General features: G+C 36.2%; 1 protein-coding gene across 1 annotated transcript in view; it reads left to right on the top strand.

Annotated features, from left to right (window-relative positions):
• Nucleotides 1-19,732, top strand: part of APC (adenomatous polyposis coli) — a gene marked incomplete at its 3' end in the record, with an annotated part of 125,609 nt that overhangs the window by 69,686 nt on the left and 36,191 nt on the right. The window contains exons 7-8 of the mRNA XM_006886699.1: nt 4,526-4,609; nt 16,469-16,573. Coding sequence (XP_006886761.1) covers nt 4,526-4,609; nt 16,469-16,573 — 189 coding nt within the window. The remainder of the gene's footprint in view (nt 1-4,525; nt 4,610-16,468; nt 16,574-19,732) is intronic.

Genomic DNA, 19,732 nt, shown 5'->3' with positions numbered 1-19,732 from the left:
AAGGATTGGCCATCCACTTCTAAATAACAGGTCTTCGAAAACCCTCAAGCACACTTAAACTAGCAGATATGACACTGGCGTCAGAGCCTTTGTACTGGGAGTCTCAAAGGAGGAGGAACAGTTGCAAACAGATTAGTGATTGGAATGTTAGAGGTCTGAATGTAGGAAAACTGGAGATTGTTAAGGAAGAAATGGATCACGAATAATGACATACTAGGCATTGGTAAAATGAAATGGATTGGCAGGTACATCTGAATCAGACATTCATGTGATCTGCTGTGCTGAAAGTGAAAAGAGGGAAAATGAGGTTGCATTCATAGTTAGACCATTTCTCAATCCATCTTGAGTGTTGTGATAGGCCACATATCTTACCACAAGACATGCCCATTCTCTAATTCTGTTTCTCTCTCTCTGTGTGTGTGTGTGTGTGTGTGTGTGTGTGTGAGAGTGTGTGTGAGAGAGAAAATCTAGCTTTTTGGTCCATCTAACTGTATGACTGCCAACCTTTTTTTATTATTATATTGGTTTGCTACAAAGTTTATATACATTGTGTTTAACACTATCCTTCATTCACGTTGTTTCATACAATCATTCCCCTTCATTATGTTTTATAAAAGTCAATCACCATTGAACTAGGCCCACCATTACCCTGACTTTACAGATCTCTGCCATATCTTGCCCATCTCCTCTACCCAACCCGTTCCTCCCACCAAATTGTGTGACTGTATGATTTCCTCCCTACCTATCCTCACTCGTTTCCACCCTCCTCTTCCTTGGGACCGCATACACATTTTACTAGTTATCAATGTCTATAATAATGGTCTTATGCAGTATCTTTATGCAGTATTATGAGACTGAGTTTGTTCACTCAGCATGTTGCTCTCCAGTCTCTCCCAAATTTTTTGGTAATTTCCAAAATCGTTGCTCCTGAGTATTGCATAGAATTCCATCATGTGACTATATGACAGTTTCTCATTCCACTTGTTTGTTGATGAGCATTTGTGTTATTTCGACAATGCAAAAGATTGTGACTGTGTATCATAAAAAATTATGGATAGCAGTGTTACATATGCAAGATGTAAAAAACAGTTGCAGTTTGAACTTGAAAGATATACCACAGACTCCAAAAAAAGCCTTAATTACAGTATGATAGGGGTTCTTAAAGCAGGTAAAAGTGAAAATATTGAAAATTGAAATCTTAGAGAGGCTAACATCATTATAAGGAATGTGCTTTTACCTTTGCTTCTTAAAAAAAACAATTTTGTTTTGTTTGTTCACATATGTATACTTTAATTATCCTCTTCAATGACAGGCCTAATGTATTCCAAGAAAAGATTTCTTCTCAGGTTTTGAAGCACATTCATTAAATAATAACAAGTTGGCTAGAATAGGACTGCTAACGGAATACATTTTATTCACTGTTACGTGATCTCAATCAATAACCTGGATTAGATAATAATTACATTTCTTGTTCCCTGTAATTTATATTCCTATTTGAATGTTAAATTTTTGTTCCTAAAGTTTAAATTTAAAATGGTTTAAATGCTCAGATTAGATATTTGAGCTACAATGTGTTATGTGACATATGATGGATGGAGAAATTGAAATTGCCGAGGATTTCATTTTACTTGAATCCACATTCAACACCCACGGTAGCAGCAGTCAAGAAGTCAAAAGTTATTAGTGCTTTCTATGAAGATAGCACCTAAGCAAAGAAGGAAGCCCCTGCCCCTCCTAAAACTGAAGCCAAAGGGAAGGCAGTAGAGGCCAAGAAGGCAGTCCTGAAGGGCTTCCACAGCAACAAAAACAAAAAGATCCAGTTTGTTTAATTTATTAAGCTTTTCCCCCCTTGTTGTGTATCGTCAAATTGGATCCTATTGCCCCTCCTTCTGCTGCAGAGCATCTGGTGGATTTGAACCACACGTCTTAGGGATTACAGTGAAGCTTCTTGCCATTAGGCCACTAGAGCTCCCTGATGTTAAGACTCTGAAGGCAGCCCAAATACCCTTGGAAGAACTCTGCCAGGAGAAACAAGCTTAACCACTATGCCATCTTCAGATTTCTCTTGACTCTTGTGTTCATTGTGGATGTCAAGGCCAACAAGCACCAAATCAAACAAGCTATAAAGAAGCTCTATGACATTGATGTGGCCAAGGTCAACACCTTGACTAGGCCTGATGGAGAGACAAAGCCCTCTGTTCAACTTGTTCCTAACTGTGATGCTTTGGATGTTTGGGGCGGAGTGGGGGGAAAGGATGATATCATCTAAAATTTCCTCACCAATTAAAAAAAAACAAACACAGCAGTGTGGCACTGTGCAAAGCATCTGGTGAATTTAAACCACTTGCCCCCCCCGGATTGCAGTGCAGCTTCTTTGCCCCTAGGTCGCCAGAGTTGTTCATTAAGTAACTCTTCAACACGCTGAAGAGCAAGGATGTCACTTTAAAGATTAATGTGCATCTGATCCAAGCCATAATATTTTCAGTGGCTTTCTATAGTTGGAAAAGTTGGACAGTGAATAAGGAGTACTAAAGAATTGAGCCGTTTCAATTGTAGTGCTATTGACGAGTATAGAATATTCTATAGACTACAAAAAACAAAAACACTGTATCCAGAGTGATCTTTATAGGCAAGGACAATAATACTCTCATCACTTCGAGCATTTTGTAGTGAGGGGTCAGTCAATGAAATGTGACATCATGCTCTGAAAAGAGAAGAGTCAGAAAAAGGTAAGACTTAACAAGAAGAGTTGACACAGTGACTGCAACAATGTTGAGCATAGCAGAGATTGTAAGAATCATGTAGGATCAAGAAACCTGAACAACAGCAGCTTCCATGGGTGTTGACTTTGGATCCAAGTAAAACAAAATCCTTGGCAACTTCAAACATTTCTATGTCATGATCTTGTTTATTGGTCTGTTTGGGAGGGCTTTTTATTTTATTGATGTTGAAATGTTATCCGTGCTAAAGGAAGTAGCTATTGATCTTTTTCAATCCAGTCCCCTTTGCTTTCTGTAAGCAAAGTGGCAGCATCTACATAATGGTGGTTGATGTCAAGTTTTCCTCAAATCCTGATAATACATTCTTCATGTAGTCCACCGTCTCAAAATACTTGCCTAGCATACAGATTGAGTAGCTGTTGTGAAAGTGTACAACTCTGGTACACACCTTTCCTGATTTTAAGGCAAGTGGTATCCTTATTTTGTTTGAATGACTTTCCTTTAGGTTCATATACAGGTTCCACATGAGCACAATTATATATCCTGGAGTATCTTTTTTTTTTTTTTTTTTCCAAAATGTTGCCCATAAGGTGTTGTGTTTCTTTTTTTCCCACTCTACGGCACATAACAACAACAAATACACTTTATATCACAATAAAAAGTCCAACTTTAAAATATATCTTTAAAAAATGCACAAAAACAAAACCACTAGGGGTTATCAAGGGGCTTACATGGACAGAGGCTGCTTTTCTTTTTTTCTTTTTTTTTTCAAATTATACTAATTTATTTACAAAATTTGAATACAGTGTTTTCCGGAACAGACTCTTCCAATTTCTCTCAAACCACCCCCCCTTCAAATTGTACAACCCCATGGTTAATCCCCCCCTCCTCATCCCTCTGCTTCCTCCTTCCCCGCCCCTTGGATCCTTAATGATTTTTTTTTAATAATAGAATTGGTTTATTTAGGTTCAAATATCTAAACTGAACATTGAAGCCACTTAAACATTAGGAACAAAAATTTAACAAATTATAGAGAACTTTTTATTATTAAAAATTATGGGATTAATGTAGTAAGAAAGGAAATCTTTGACCATGAAAAAAATTAGCTTCATTGAGTATTTGAAATGGCCAGACCTGAAACATATTAGTGACCTGTGACATTAACAACCTTGGGGAAGATTATTCCTCCCGTTTAAATCCTGATGCTTTAAAAAGCATAGCAGATGTCCTTTCTTTCCTTGATATACCATGGTGTACATAAATCTGTTATATTTAATACTCATATAAAAAATTAAATTTAGGTGCTTAGATTTATATTGAAATAATTTTTAGGAGTAACTTTTGAGTGAAGGTTTGAAAACTATATTTTATTCAGTCATAACCATTTTTATAACATTAGTTACATTTGACTAATTTATTATAATATCTAAATAATTGCCTATTACCTGTGTAGCCTTTTCTGTCACGCATTATATTCTTTTTACTACTCTCTCTTTCCTCTCCCATCCTGGTGACTATAAGAGTAACTTTTAAATAACAATTATAGCACTAATGTTATATACAATTTGTATTTTGAAAATTTTCCAAAACACATCTAGAAATTTTTTGTACGAAATGTAGTATTCTAGTATTTAAAAAATGAAGAGACTTTTAAGTCATCAGTGTGTGAATATGCATACATATCTACCTTTTTACACAAAGACTTTCTACAACTGTGAACTGTTAAATGTTAGCTATAAAATAGAATTGTTTAAATAAAAACTTTAATGAAAATATTTCTAATTTATTAATTTCTTTTCTTTTAGCGAAGAGTTGCCAGAATTCAGCAAATAGAGAAGGACATACTCCGTATACGACAACTTTTGCAGTGCCAAGCAACAGAAGCAGAGGTTAGTATTCTTCTATTTAGAAGTAGAAATATTTTCAAAGGAAAGGAAATGTATATGATTAATGGGACATCATTGAAATGTACCGCTGTTTGTCAAAAAAATGGAGATACAACTTTTTTAAAAGGACATAAATTATCGAAAAACCTTATACACTTTGATTTCTACATAACTTTTTAGATTTTAAAGTTTGTGAAACTATAAAACATACTTTTGACTTCAACTACTGATATTTTATTTACATAAAGCCATATAACCAACTTAATTTTGGTGGTGGTGTTGTGTACTGTAGTGGAAACCAACCCCTTAGCTGAGCCTCCAGTGGTTTTTCAGCGACAGTATGGATCACCCAAGATATTGCTCGTGGTAATTTTGATATTTCCATATAGCAGTTGAGCTTTTTCTTTGTAACTAATCCACAGTAAGTACTGATAATACACCTTTATCTGAGTTTGCTCCATAAACCTCATTAAAAGTATGGCAGAGAGAAAATGAAAAAGCACAAGGAAATCTGAAAAGATAGTGACAATAAAATTTAGCATACTGGAAAGCCAGTTAACTAGGTTAAATGTTTAGGTATATTTTAAAGAGCTGATCCTTAAGTCATGAAATAGCCCAGTTTACGCTATAGATCCCCAAATGTTCCTTTAGATAGCCATTTTAGATAGAAGTGACGATTAAAAGGAGGTAAAAGCAAGATTCAGCACATCACCAGAGAACTGCCCAAAGTGCAGGCTGGGTTTAGAAGAGTCAGTGGCAATATTATATTACAGCTAATGTTAGATGGATCTTGGCTGAAAACCAGAGGAATGTTTATCTGTATTTCCTTGACTATGCAAAGGTATTTATCTGTGTGGATCACAAGAAACTGTGGCTGACTCTGAGAAGAATGGGAATCCCAGAACACTTGATTTTGCTTATGTGAAATTTATGGTTGGACTAGGAGGCAGTCATCAGAACAGAGCAAGGAAACACTGCATGGTTCAAAATTGGGAAAGGTGTGTGCCAAGGATGTATCTTTTCTCCATACCTTTTCAATCTGTGCAGAACAGATCATCCAGGAGGCTGAGATCTATGAGGAGAAATGTGGTATTAGGATTGGAGGAAAACTCATCAACAATCTACATTATGCAGATGACACAACCCTGCTTGCTGAAATATGCATTGAAGCTCATCATCAAGAAAACAAATATCCTTACTCCTGGGCTTATTGGCAGCATCATGATAGATGGTGTGAGAGATTGAAATTAATAACAGCTTCAGCTTGCTTAGCCACCAAGAAATCAAAAAGTGAATTGCATTGGGAAAAATCTGCTGTCAAGGATCTCTTCAGAGTACTGAAGAGCAATAATGTCTGTCTAGAGACTTAGGTGTTCCTGATACAAGGCATGGTCGTTGTAGTTACTTGCTATGCATCAGAAAGCTGGAAAATGACCAAGGATGATAGAAGAAGAATTGATGCCTTTGAGCAGTGGTGCTGAAGAAGAGTACTGAGTGGACTGCTAGGAGAACAAATGGGTTCGTCCTGGAGATGGTGAACCCTGACTGCTCCTTGGAGGCAAGGATTTTGAAGTTCTATCTGACATACTTTGGGCATGTTGCAAGGAGGGACCAGTCCATGGAGAGGGGTATGTTGCTTGGGAGGGTAGAGGGAAAGTGCAAGAGAAGAAGACCCTGGATGAAACGGATTGACTCAGTGACTGAGGTGATGTTGGCTCAAGATACAGCAGGGTTCAGAGTTGTTGTACATAGGTTCACTATGAGTCACAACCAACTCAATAGCACATAACAACAACAAAAGCAGAAGCATTAACTGATGTCAGGTAAGGTGCAGATGCATCCTCCAAAACCATTCCATAACCTTTCCAAAGATGAGACATTTATTTTTTGGGAAAGATAAAACAGTATTTGAATAGTGGTGAGAAACTGCACTGAAATCCTAAAGGCATATCTACCAGCTGCTCTGCGGGAGAAGGACGGGCAGTCTCCTCCCAGGCCATTAACCCTCTGAAAATGCACTGTAGGGTCAGTTTCAACTCAGTGGTTCTCAACAACAACAAACCTTGTGTAATTAAAAGTAGACATGAAATAAGTGGTAATTACTAATTAAATGTTGACATTTCCATCTGGCCAAGATTCTGGAAGAAATAGTACTTGGGTTAAAGAAAAGAGTTCTAAAGTTACACCCATTGAGTTGCTATTGTTACGTGCTATCGAGTTGACTGTGGTTCACAGAGATCCTGTGAACCAATAATCTGGACCATTCCCTGTCCTGTGCCATCCCTGATACACTCAAGTTCATTGTGACAGGTGCTGTGGCATTCTATCTTGTTGAGAATCTTCCCCTTTTTTAGTGACTTTCCACCTTTCCAAGCATGTCTTTTTCTATAAACTGGTCCCTTCTGACAACATACCCGAAGTATACGAGACAAAACATCATTATCCTTCTCAGAAGCACCCTGGTTGCACTTTCTCTATGACATTTTTGTTCTTTTGATAGTCCAGTTAGTAATCTTCTCTACCACCACAGCTCACAGGCATCGATACTTCTGTCATCCTTAGTCGTTATCCAGCTTTCAGATACAAAGCAAGTCATTAAAAAGACTATGGTTTGGATTATGTGCACATTAGGCTTTAAACTGACATCATTGCTTTTCAATATTTTCGAGATGTTCTTGGCAGCATATTTTCTCAATATGCTCTGTTTTTGATTTCTAGACTGCTGCTACCAAGTTTGTTGATTATAGCCCCAATTAAGGTAAAATTATTGATAATTTAAATTTTTTCTTCATCTGTCATGGTGTTGCATATTAGTCCAGTGGCAAGAATTTACATTTTCTTGATGTTGAGAATGAGGATTTAAAAATGTTTAAAGTGTTTAAAATGAGCAAAATCGGTTTTGTCACCTGCATAATTGCAGTGTGGATGGATCTTCCCCTGATCCTGATGCTACACTCTTCATAAACTCTAGTTTCTTGAATGATTTGCTCCACATACAGACTGAATAGGTATGGAGAAAGGAAAGAGTGCCTACACACACCTTCCTGATCGTAAACCATGCTCTGTTCAAACACCACCTTCTTGGTCTAGTTATAGATTTCATGTGAGCACAATTAAGCGTTCTGAGACTCACATTCTTCTCCTTCTCAGCCATAATTTTTTGTGATCCATACAAATGCCTTTGCATATTCAAATCCTTATGGTATTCTTTGCTTTCAGACAAGATCCATGTGACAAAAGCAGTAATATCCCTGATATCATGACTTCTAAATCGAGTTTGGAATTTCTGGCAGTTCTGTGTCAATGTACTGTTGTAACATTTTTAAATAATCGTCAACAAGATTTTATTTGCCTGTGATACTAATGATATTATTCAATACTATCTCCATACCTTTTCAATCTGTATACAGAATAGATTATCCGGGATGCTGGGCTCTATGAGGAGAAATGTGGGGTCAAGATAGGTGGATGATCTATCAACAATCTGCGTTATGCAGATGGCACAACCCTGCTTGCTGAAACTGAGGAGGACCTGATGCACCTGCTGCAGAGGGTCAAGGACTGCAGCCACCAATATGGATTGAGGCTCAATTTCAAGAAGACAAAACTTCTCACCACTGGACCAATTGGCAGCATCAGGAATGGATGGTGAAGAGATTGAGATTGTTCACAGCTTTAGTTTGCTTGGCTCCACAGTCAACACTCTTGGCACCAGTAGCCAGGAAATTAAAAGAAGTATAGAAGTATTGCCATGGGAAAGTCTGCTGTTAGGGACCTCATCAAAGTGCTGAAGAGCAATGGTGTGTCTCTCTGGAGACTAAGGTGCGTCTGATACAGGCCATGGTCTTTGCAGTCACTTGTTATGCATCAGAGAGTTGGACAATGACCAAGGAAGATTAGAAGAATTGATGCCTTTAAGCTGTGGTGCTGGAGAAGAATATTGAGAGTACCATGGACTGCTAGGAAAACAAACAGATTCGTCCTGGAAAGGGTTAAACCGGATGGCTCCTTGGAGGCAAGGATTCTGAGTCTCCGTCTAACATACTTTGGACATGTTGTGAGAAGAGACTGGTCCTTGGAGAAGGACATCATGCTTGGGAGGGTAGAGGGACAGCGCAGGAGGGGAAGGCCCTCTATGAGGTGGATTGATTCGGTCACTGGGATAATCGTGATGGGAGTGTCAGAGACAGTGCGATCGGCACAGGACAGAACAGAGTTTAGGCCTGTTGTACATAGGGTTGCTATGAGTCACAAGCGACTCGACGGCACATAACAACAACAACATCCGCATACTGTAGGATCTCATTTTTTAGGGAATAGGAACAAATGTGGATCTCTTCATATTTCTTGGCACAGACTGATAAGCAAGTGTCGCAACTTTTCTCCTGTTCTATATTCAGTGCCCTCCACAAATAGCCTAGTTAGACCATCCTTCAAGGCAGCTATGTAACTGATAAACTTTTCATTTCAAATGTAGAGCTTCGCTTCGCTTTTCATAGTGAGCCTGCTCTTAAATGTAGGTGGACAGCCAAGGATAACCAGACACAAGAGTGAATAGAAAGAGATACTATGAAAGAAGAAAACTTTAAAAATGAAGCAAATATCAGTATTCTCAGGTTAAAGATAATGAATGCATCCGTATAATTAAGAAATGGATATATTCACAAAAGCATTCAAAAAAAAAGAATTTTGAAGAATTAAATTTTTATAGCAAAAATTAAAAATGTGGTAGAAAATGACTTGAAGATAAGGCGGGAATAAGAGAAAAAAATCACAAAATTATCCTGGAAGGATTTAATTTCAAAATAAAAGGAATTTTAGGAAGAAAATTGTGGAACCCAGGAGAATAAATGATCATAGAGGAAAATTAAAATTAGCCATAACCAAGTGTCATTTTCCAGATAGAGCAAACACTGTCTCCGTTCTCCAGACCACAGAAGAAAATAATTCTTTAACATGGAATTTCATGATAAAATTTCATATCACTAAGCAGAAAGAAAAGCACTGAAAATGAAGAACAGAAAATTACTTTCACACAAAGAAATAGGAATGCAAATATTTTTATGTTTAAAAGCAACACTGAGAAAAGGGGAACGATTTCTTAAATCTTCAAGGATATTATTTTTTTTTTTAATTTTAATGTTTTATAGAGATTTTGGATTTCTGTTCATTCATTGTTGCATTTTTTCCCTGCCCATCTCTTCCCCCCAGTTCGCTCTTCTCTTTGAAAAGTAAAAGAAAAATTTTTTCATTGGTATGCAATCCTCCCCCCAAAAGTCTGCTCCACTATGCAGCCTTCATTCTGGACTCTTGTCATGACCATAATACCCAGTCATACATTGCTTTTAAACAATTCTCTCCCTCATCTGTTTCAATGCAGTATACTTAATTTATCCGATATTTCTCAGTCTCTCCCCAACCCTATCAGTCCCGTTCTTCAACAGTGGCACTATACAGTATTTGTCCTTTTATGACAGATATTTCACCCATCGTAATGTCCTCCAGGGTCACCCATTTTGAATACTATTGCATGAGTTCCTTGTTTTTCAGTGCAGCATAGTATTCCATTGTGTGAATATATCACAGCTTCTCTATCCATTCGTTTGTTGATGGGCACTTAGGTTGTTTCCAACCCTTTGCTATTGTGAACAAAGCCACAATAAACATGGGTGTGCATATAGCTTCTTAGCTGGCAATTATGGTTTCTTTCGGGTATATTCCCAGTGGTGGAATTGCTGAGTCAAATGGTTTTTCTATTAGCAACTTTCTGAGAAAAAGTGCTGTACTGCCTTCCATAGTGGTTGCACCATTTTATATTCCCACCTACAGTGAATAAGTGTTCCAATTTCTCCGGAACCTCACCAGCAGTTGATGTTTAATTTTGTTATTCTTACTGGGGTGAGATGCTGCCTCATAGTTGTTTTGATTTGCATCTCTCTTAGAGCTAGGGATTTTGAACATTTCTTCATATATTTGTTGGCCATCTGAATGTCTTCTTTGGTGAAGTGAAGGATATTATTTCTAAGCTAAAAATTTATGTCTCATACACAAATGAATTGCTATCAAGTGAGAACCAACTTGTACCGTCAGTGGGTTTTCCAAGGCTTTGAATCAGATGGGAGGAGATTGCCACTCTGTCCTGCAGAGCAGCTGCCAGACGTTTTGAACCATCTTTGTTTACCAGTGTGGCTCCCTTTGAACTCAGCATCTCAAAAATTGTCTGAAACTGTATATTGAATTTCAAAGTAGAATTAGAATATTTTTAGATAGGTAAAAAGGTATGGTGTTTTGGGGTTTTTCCCCTTTATGAACTTCAAAAGGAATACATTTTTTACATAAAATGTCTTATGGAGACTTTCTGGCTAAACAAAATTTAGATGTAGAACTGAAGTTTGGCAAGTTGGGATTAAGGAAACAGGATTTACAATACAAGAGAAAGAATGCTCAGAATCCAAAAAATGAAAAATTGAGGAGATTCCAGGAGGCAAGAGTCCAAGAAGATAAAATCAGTAGAGTAACTAAATATTTTTTATTTTATCAAAAAGACAGAAAATATCCACAGAAGGGAAGAAACTGGAGACTGGATATATAGAGATATACAGAAAACCAAATAAAAAGATGACCTTTAATTCAGTGAGCAAGAAAACATTGACAGGGAAAGGGGAAACAACTCTAGTAAATCATTTGTCATAAGAAAGAACACAGTTGGTCAGCATAACCCTACATTCAAAATTATAAGTATTAAAAACTTTAGAAAGTATTTCTTGATATTAGAAATGTTTAAGACAAAATAATAGAGACATCTCATTTTTTAAAAAATTAACTACACATCTGCAGGTATCATGAGTGTATTTCTCTTTATGACTGATTCTATTACTACATTTTGTCAATCGATAGTTTCCACCTTTTAGATTACTTGAATAATCTGTGACAAATAATTAAAAGTATCTATTTTAGTTCCTACTGGTGGTGTAGTAATTAGCAAGTTTCTAATTACTGTGACTAGTTGCTAAAGGCTGTGACTCTCTGGCAGTTCAAATCCATCATTAGATCTTTCAGTCTTGATTTACAGCCTGTAAAGATTGATGGAGGGTCGCAGTGAGTGTGAGTTCAAGAGATGTCTTCAATTTTGAAGAGTATCAGTACTGTACCAATTAGAACAATATTCACTCCAAACACAACAAATTGCCAACTTAGTTTGTAACTCTATTAGCAAATCAGCCTTCACACCAGGCATGAGGGCAAAGGGTGATAAAAACCCATGGTTAATCACAAAGACCAGCCCACTGAGTCCTAATTGGTTTAAACACAATCAGAATAACCAAATAGCTTAACCTGACTGTTAATTAAATATAAACAACCAAGCATCTTACACTTTATTGTTAATGAAATCAAAATGACCTACCTCTGGAATCCAATTGCTTCAAACAAGAGAAAGGGTGTGAAGTGATACCTAATTGTTGTATCTTCCTTATGACTTAATTATAGTGCTGTGGTGCTAAAAAGCGAATAAAAAAAGTTGACAATTTTTGTAAAGATTGTTGTTGTTGTTGTTGCTGTTGTTGCTGCTGCATCAAATCAGCTACAAATCATACTGTGAACAACAGTTCTGTGCCTTGCCCTATTCTTGTGATCTCTGAAATGCTTGAGCTGTTGTTAGTCTCTGTGTTGAAGACAAGCTTCATTAGAATCAGTCTCTTTCCCTGATCTTCTGCCTTTTTAAGCATAATGTCTTTTCCCAAGGAATGAGCCCTCCTGACAGCAAGCAAAAAGTATGTAAAACAAAATTTCTCCATCCTTGCCTCTAATTGTCACCCTTGTTGCTCTGCCTCCAAGAAAGATATGTTTGTTCTTTGGGCAGTCTATGAGATATTCTGTATCCTTTTTCACCACAATTCAGAGACATCATTCTTCTTCATCCTTCCTGCTTGAGAAGCCCTATGAGACAGTTATATTCTGAATTGGAATCAACTCGACAGCAATGTATTAATGACTTTAAGTTGCCTGTCATTCATCCACTCCTCTGTCAGATTATCGTACTATGATGCCCACATGTTGTGATGCTGGGGGCTAGAACAGCATTATTTCCAGTACTAGCAGAGTTATAAGCTGGTGGACAGGTACCAGAAGAGCTGTTAAACTGGGAACAGACTAGGAAGAAGGACCTCACAATCTACTTTTTAAAAATTTTAAATACCAGTTGAAATCTTTTAAATAACAGTGTCTTACACAGTACCAGAAGATGAGCCTTTCATACTGAAAAGTATTCATTATGACTGAGGAATAGCTGGCTCCTCAAAATAGAGCCAGCCTTCATGTTATGGATGGAATAAAGCTTTTAATACCTTCATCTGCTAAAGGGGCATGATTCAGAATGAGAAAAAACAGCTTCAGATATCATTAAGAATCTAAAGGAATTTTTGAAGTATGAATCTAGGAAAGTTGAAAATTATAAAAAATAATACGACATGATTGAAAATACATATCCTTAGATTATTGAGCTGAAATGAACTAGTATTGACTGTGTTTTGAATATTCTGTGCTCACAATGACAAAGAGAAATGACATTATATTCATCATCAAAGAGAAGATTTCAACATCTTCCCTAAAGTACAAGTGCTGTCAGTGATGGCATAATAGCCATATGCCTCCATGGAAAACCAGTTATTTTCTTTTCATTTACACACTAACTACTAGCCAAAGACACTAACTACTAGCCAAAGATTAAGAAATGGAAAATTGTTGTTATTAATGTCTGAAATTGATTACACATGTGAAAGTTAGACAGTGACTAATGATGACAGAAGAAAAATTGATGCCTTTGAATTGTGGTGTTGGAAAAGAGTGCTGACTATCCCATGAACTGCCACAAGAACAGTTAATACATCCTGGATAAAGTGCAACCAGGATGCTCCTTAGCAGCAAAGATGATGAAACTTAGAATCACATTGTTTGAGCATATTTTTAGGAGGCTTGGAAAAAGACATCATGCTTGGAAAGCTACAGGGTCGCAGAAAGAGAAAAAGACTCTGAAAAAGATAGCTTGACATAATGACTGTAACAATGGGCTGAAATATATAAAGATATACAGGGTCACAGAAAGATAAAAAGACTCTGAAAAAGATAGCTTGACATAATGACTGTAACAATGGCCTGAAATATATCATAGGTGATGAGGATGGCACAGCATAGGGCAGGGTTCAGATCTGTTGTCACAGGGTTGCTTTAAGTTCTGTTCAACTCCGCTGCACCTAACAATACAGAGCTCTAGGGACCTAGTGGTAGGTAGCTGTGCTTCCAACCCTAAAGATAGCAGTCCAGATGCAGAACTTTTCATGGAAGAAAGGTGGACAGCCTTCTCCCATCTTTCTCTGAAAACCCACTGAAAGGTTAGCTATGAGTTGGATCTGACTCAGCAACACAAAATAACAAGTATCATTTACAGGCATAGTGAAGAGACGTCACAAAAATTTACAAATAGAAAAGCTAGCATGCCATCTGAGAATGAAATTAGAATTCAACAAAATCATTAAGTGATTGTTCTTTTGTTCTTTTTACTGTTTTGTTCACATTTTATTCTCCCCTTAATTCTTGGTATTACAAATCATACTAGAATTCTTAGACTTACTGAAAAAAGGCATCCTCCCTTTTACCCCAGATCTTTGCATAAGATCTGTCTATTTGAACTCCCTATATCTCCCCCTTTCTTAGTTAACTCCTAGTTATTCTTCAGGTCTCGATTCAGGTTTTTGTTTGTTGGTTTTTCTTCAAACAGCTCTTTTTAACAGAGCTTTTTGCCAAACCCCCAGACCATCTCATATCCCTCTGTTACATATTCTCATAGCACATGCCCTATTTTCATAGCACTTACCAAAATTTTTACTCCATGCTATTTCTCTATTGATTTAATAGTGTTGTTGGCTAGACGGTAATATCTAAGACTGTGTGCACCCATATCTGGTTTTGCTAATACTGTATCCAGCAGCACTTAATACAAGTAATCAATATAGCACATGCTTTGTAATTTTTTTTTTTATTAATTTCAATGAAAATTTACAGAGACTTCATTTCCATTCGTTCACTTGCACTTTTGTCCCCTCCCAACCCTTCTTCCTAGTACACTACCCTCTTGGAAAAGTAAAAGAAAAATTTCTTTCATTGTTTTACAATCCCTCCCCCAGGTCCACTCCACTATGCAGCCTTCACTCTGGACTCCTGTCATGACAAAAATACCTAATCACATATGCCTTTTAAACAGTTTTCTCCCTCATCTGTTTCAATGCAGTATATATTATTGAACCCATCTTTCTCAGTCTCCCCCCAACCCTGAGGTCAGTCCCCTTTTACAACAGTTGGCACCATGCAGTATTTGTCTTTTTGTGACTGAGATACTTCACTCAGCATAATGTCCTCCAGGGTCACCCATTTTGAATAATATTACATGAGTTCCTTGTTTTTCAATGCAGTGTAGTATTCCATTGTGTGAATATACCAGAACTTCTCTATCCATTCATTTGTTAATGGGCACTTAGGTTATTTCCAACTCCTTGCTACTGTGAACAAAGCTGTGATAAACATGGGTGTGCCTATATCTGCTTGGATGTCAGTTATGGTCTCTTTAGAGTATATTCCCAGTAGTGGAATTGCTGGGTCAAATGGTATCTCTATTTGCAACTTTCTGAGAAAGCGCCATATGGCCTTCCACAGTGGTTGCACCATTTTACACTCACACCCACAGTGAATAAGGGTTCCAGTTTCTCCACAGCGTCACCAGCATTTGTTGCTTGCTGTTCTGTTAAATTTTGCTATTCTGACTGGGGTGAGATGATATTGTTGTTTTGTGTAATTATTTTTTCCTTAAATATATTGATACTTCAATTACATTAGTGTCACATGTTTGTGGCTTTAGTAGTCTTGAATTTATTTTGTGTTTAGGTTCATCATGTCTATCTTTACTCCTGTTTATTTAATTGAATTTTACAATTTTCAGATAGCACTTTTTTCTATTTCTAAGTTATTCTGAAACCACTTTCCCCTATCTGCAGCTTATATTAGTATATTGGTGCAGAGTAGATGCTTTTATTCTATTTTTGATCCAGGGAAGCTTGCTTTTTAAAGAAATCGCAGCAGAAACTATTTTGTAATGTGGTTATCCACTGTTATAGCAGATGTTAAGGGTATAATTTTTTATTTTAGAATTTTCTTAGAGCAGATGCATTTTTAATTGATTCTATAAAAGATAGTGGAAAATTAATTTTATTCTTTGATACCACATTGGTATTTTCTCAGAGGTTCTGAAATGGCTGTTTTGACTGGATATTATCTGTCATTTCCATTTCACGTAACAGATGGTACTTGTGTTAGAAGAGGTTATTAATTTTTTTATACCAGATTCTAAGCGCTTATCTTTTGGTTTCTCAGGACTTTTATTTGTAGGAGATGTATAAATGTGCCTGCTGCCTCAAAGGCATTTGTAAGCTTAGGTAATAGTTTCTAACTGTTTTCTTTGCAGCTCCATTAAATGCTAAATCATGTGACCTTGCGGAAAAGACAGTTACTTGTTCTAGTTGGGTTATATTCCTGATAGTGATGTGAGCACAGCTGGTGGAGGATGGTGTTTCTGGGAGTCTCAGAAAATCCTTTGTCTTGTGCAGCTATAATTCTCAGGGGACACACTTCCCTTTCCTTCTACATCGAGATGGTCGACAGCTCACCATTCTGAAGGTTATGAAGTGTAAAGCTCAGCTCCATGCCTTTGTAAATCTGTTCAGTTGCTGCATTCAGTGATTGAAAACAAAAAAGCTGTAGTCTCATAAAGCATACACCATTTTGTGTGTAATGATGTTACCTCCACATTAACAGAGGTCATCTCAGAGCAAGCATGAAGCAGGGGCTCATGAAGCCGAGCGACAGAATGAAGGTCAGGGAGTGGCAGAAATCAGCATGGCAACTTCTGGGAGTGGTCAGGTAAATAAATCTTTTTTGGCTTTGTTTTTAAGTGAGCTATTTAAATTTTTTTTAAAAAAGAGGTCTCCAGAAGAATCTGTAAATCTTGTATTTCTTTAGTCCTGAACGGATTTTGCCAGAAGGATGCATTACTAAAGTGCTTCCAGGTCTCTTTATTACCTTAATGATAATACTTTCAAAGTTTCTTAAGTATATTTCTTATATCTCTAAATTATACATTTCTGAATTAGTAAAAAATGAAGTGGTTTGAATGGAATTATTTTTAAAAAGTAAATATTACTACATTTATGTATGTGATTTGACCTAGTTATTATTGCTTGTATTGAATTTCCCTGTGTTTTCCCTAAGGTATTCTTTGTAAAGACATTTTAATTTTTTTTTAAAAAATTTATAATCATAAGAATTTTATCACAGCAGTCCTCATTTTCTGTTTTACTTCAAGATTACATAAATCTGGAAATCTAAATCTTACTGAAGAAGATAATCCTAATGCTTATAAAAAGTAAAGAGAAATGGGGGAGGAGCAGCTCAGAAAATGAGAGTGAGCATGGTTGCAAATCTCAAAAAGTGATCAGTGCCACTGGTGTGTGCACGTAGAAATTGTTGATTTGGTCTCTTGTGTATATTGTCACACCACAAACAATAACAAAAAAAGATAAAAGGACATTACCTAGATAAGTATTACTATGTCATTTTTAGCAGTCTTATGGATTGTCAGTTGGATTTTTTAAAATACAGAACCATTATCTTGGTAAGCTGCCATCCATTTTCTGTTAGAGGTTTTATTGGAATATGCCCTTAAAAGTTAGAATTTTCCCTTACAGTGTTTTGTATAATCATTAAATACAGTTGATATAAAAATTCCTTTAGTCTTTTCTATGTTATTTTGTTAATGTTATTTCTAAAAATTTGTTTCTATTCATTAAAATTTAAAATTAAAAAATACCTCATTCTTGAGTATTTAAATTTATTTTACTGAGTTGGAAGATGTACTTTGTTTAATGATAACTAGTGAGTTATCAGTTTACTCAGAATATATAATGTGTGGTAGATTAGGACAAAAGCCATTATATTTAAATAGTATTATTCCTATATCTGTCTTGTTGATGAGGTTATTGATTGCCTTTGAGTAGAGCACAACTCATAGCAACCCTATGAACATATCTGTCATGTATGGCAAAATTTTGGGGAAGTTTATATATTTGTAGTAAAGGTGTTGAAAGAAAAAAAGTAAAAAAATTCTTAAAAGAGAAAACACTATAGTTAAACCTACTCTTGGTGAATAGTACTTTATTTATGCACTTCAAAAATCAGACCTATTCAATAAGCTTTAAGGCTCCATTCTTTAAAAATACTAGAAGAAAATATCATGGAATTTTTATAATCAAGTGTTGAGAGCCACTAGTTAGAGACCATTTTTAAAAAAATAATCACATTGAGTTTTAAATCAAATTGCAGAACTTAAGTGTTACAGAAAAAGCATAGCAGAGTTACGAAGCAAACAGAAACCAAAATCATCTTTATGATTGGCCGTAAAGAAAAGATAAAATTTAAAATCTATGTCGTTAGTAGTTGACTAGTTTTTTACTCACATCTATCTCAAATGATAGTATTACAACATGGGGTTTTTAGGCTCTCACCTTTTTGGGAGCAGATCATCCAATCTTCTCTCAAGTCATTGTTAGATATATTTGAATCACTAACCTTTTTGTTAGCAAGTGAGCTTTTAACTGTTGCACAACCAGTGCAACTTTTAAACTATATTCAGTGTTTACCAGTCAGTTCTTTAGAAATGGGAAAAGGGCATGACAACAAAATAAAAATAACTTCTAAAATTAATTTGACTTTTAGTAATAATGGCATATAATTTACAGCAAATTATATTTGTGCAGACTGTTGTCTTGGCAGGGAGTTCTGATGGCCTCGTGAGTAAAGAGTTGGCTGCCAGCTCAAAAGTAGGTGTTTTGAATCCACTAGGTGCTGGAGGGCCAGCTGTGAGCCTGTTCTGAATCGGTGACACACAACATCACATCTCTGGGTGGTGCAAATGGTTAATGTGCTCAGCTATTAACTGAGAAGTTTGATTCAAGTTCACAAAGAAGTGCTTTGGAAGAAAGGCCTAGCAATCCACTTCTGAATAATACCCATAACACTTAGTATGGGTAGTAGTGTAAGGAAACAAACATTCCATATATGCTGGTTATGTTATGTTTATTAGAACAACCTTGCTAAAGAGTGGTTTTGCAATATGTATATGAATTTGTAAAGTACCTAGCCTGTCAGTCCTTATTGCCCTATCAAATACATCCTAATCAGGTCATTGATCAACAGTGCTCAGATTCTATAAAAGAGATTCATAGTATTATTTATAGTGTAAAAAATTAGAAATAACCGGAATGTACAGTAGTTAGTTAAGTAATTGGTTAAATTCTTAATCATCTGTATGTAAACACTTAAAGAGTTCACACTCTGGCATCTGCAGACTTGAGATTAAATCCTATTCCACCACTAACTAGCTGAGAATAACCTTAAATAAGTAAATTTCTCTAAGGCCTAATGTTTCTCTTTAGTAAAATGAAGATAGTAGTAAAATCTAGCTCATAGAATACTTGTAAAGATAAAACACAAGATGGACTTAACAGTTCATGGCATAGTTCTGTTCCAGGTAACAGCTATGGTTTGACTTTAAGAACTTTAAAAAAAAGAAAAAATTTTTAAAAAAAGAACTTTATAGTTATTCATGTATTTCTTTTTAAGTTAGCAGAGATTTACTGTGCCATACACTTTTAAAATTGTGGAGATAGAGCACTGAAAAGGACATATAATTGCTGGCTTCATGGATGCTTTGTAGTCTATCCAGGTAGATAATAAAATGATAAATTATATCTCTGTTTCTGCAGAATTTTGTTGCTTTAGCCTCCAGCCTTGTATAAATTCTTAAAAAACAACATGTTGTTATTAGGTTCCATTAAGTTGAGTAAGACTCATAGCAACCCTGTGAAGTGAAGAGCTGACCTGAACCTTGCCCTGTGCAATTCTCATCATCTCCAGCATACTCAAGCTAATTGCTCTTACCACTGTATCAATCGATCTCATTGGGAGTCTTCTTCTCCTTCACTGACCTTCCATCTTTTCCAGCATGAGAGCTGCTATTTATTC

The sequence above is a fragment of the Elephantulus edwardii genome, unplaced genomic scaffold (genome assembly GCF_000299155.1).
Source record: "Elephantulus edwardii isolate Elephantulus edwardi_28Jun2011 unplaced genomic scaffold, EleEdw1.0 scaffold00050, whole genome shotgun sequence".
NCBI lineage: Eukaryota > Metazoa > Chordata > Mammalia > Macroscelidea > Macroscelididae > Elephantulus > Elephantulus edwardii.
Note: the sequence above shows the minus strand (reverse complement) of the source record. Positions and strands in the feature narration are given on the sequence as shown.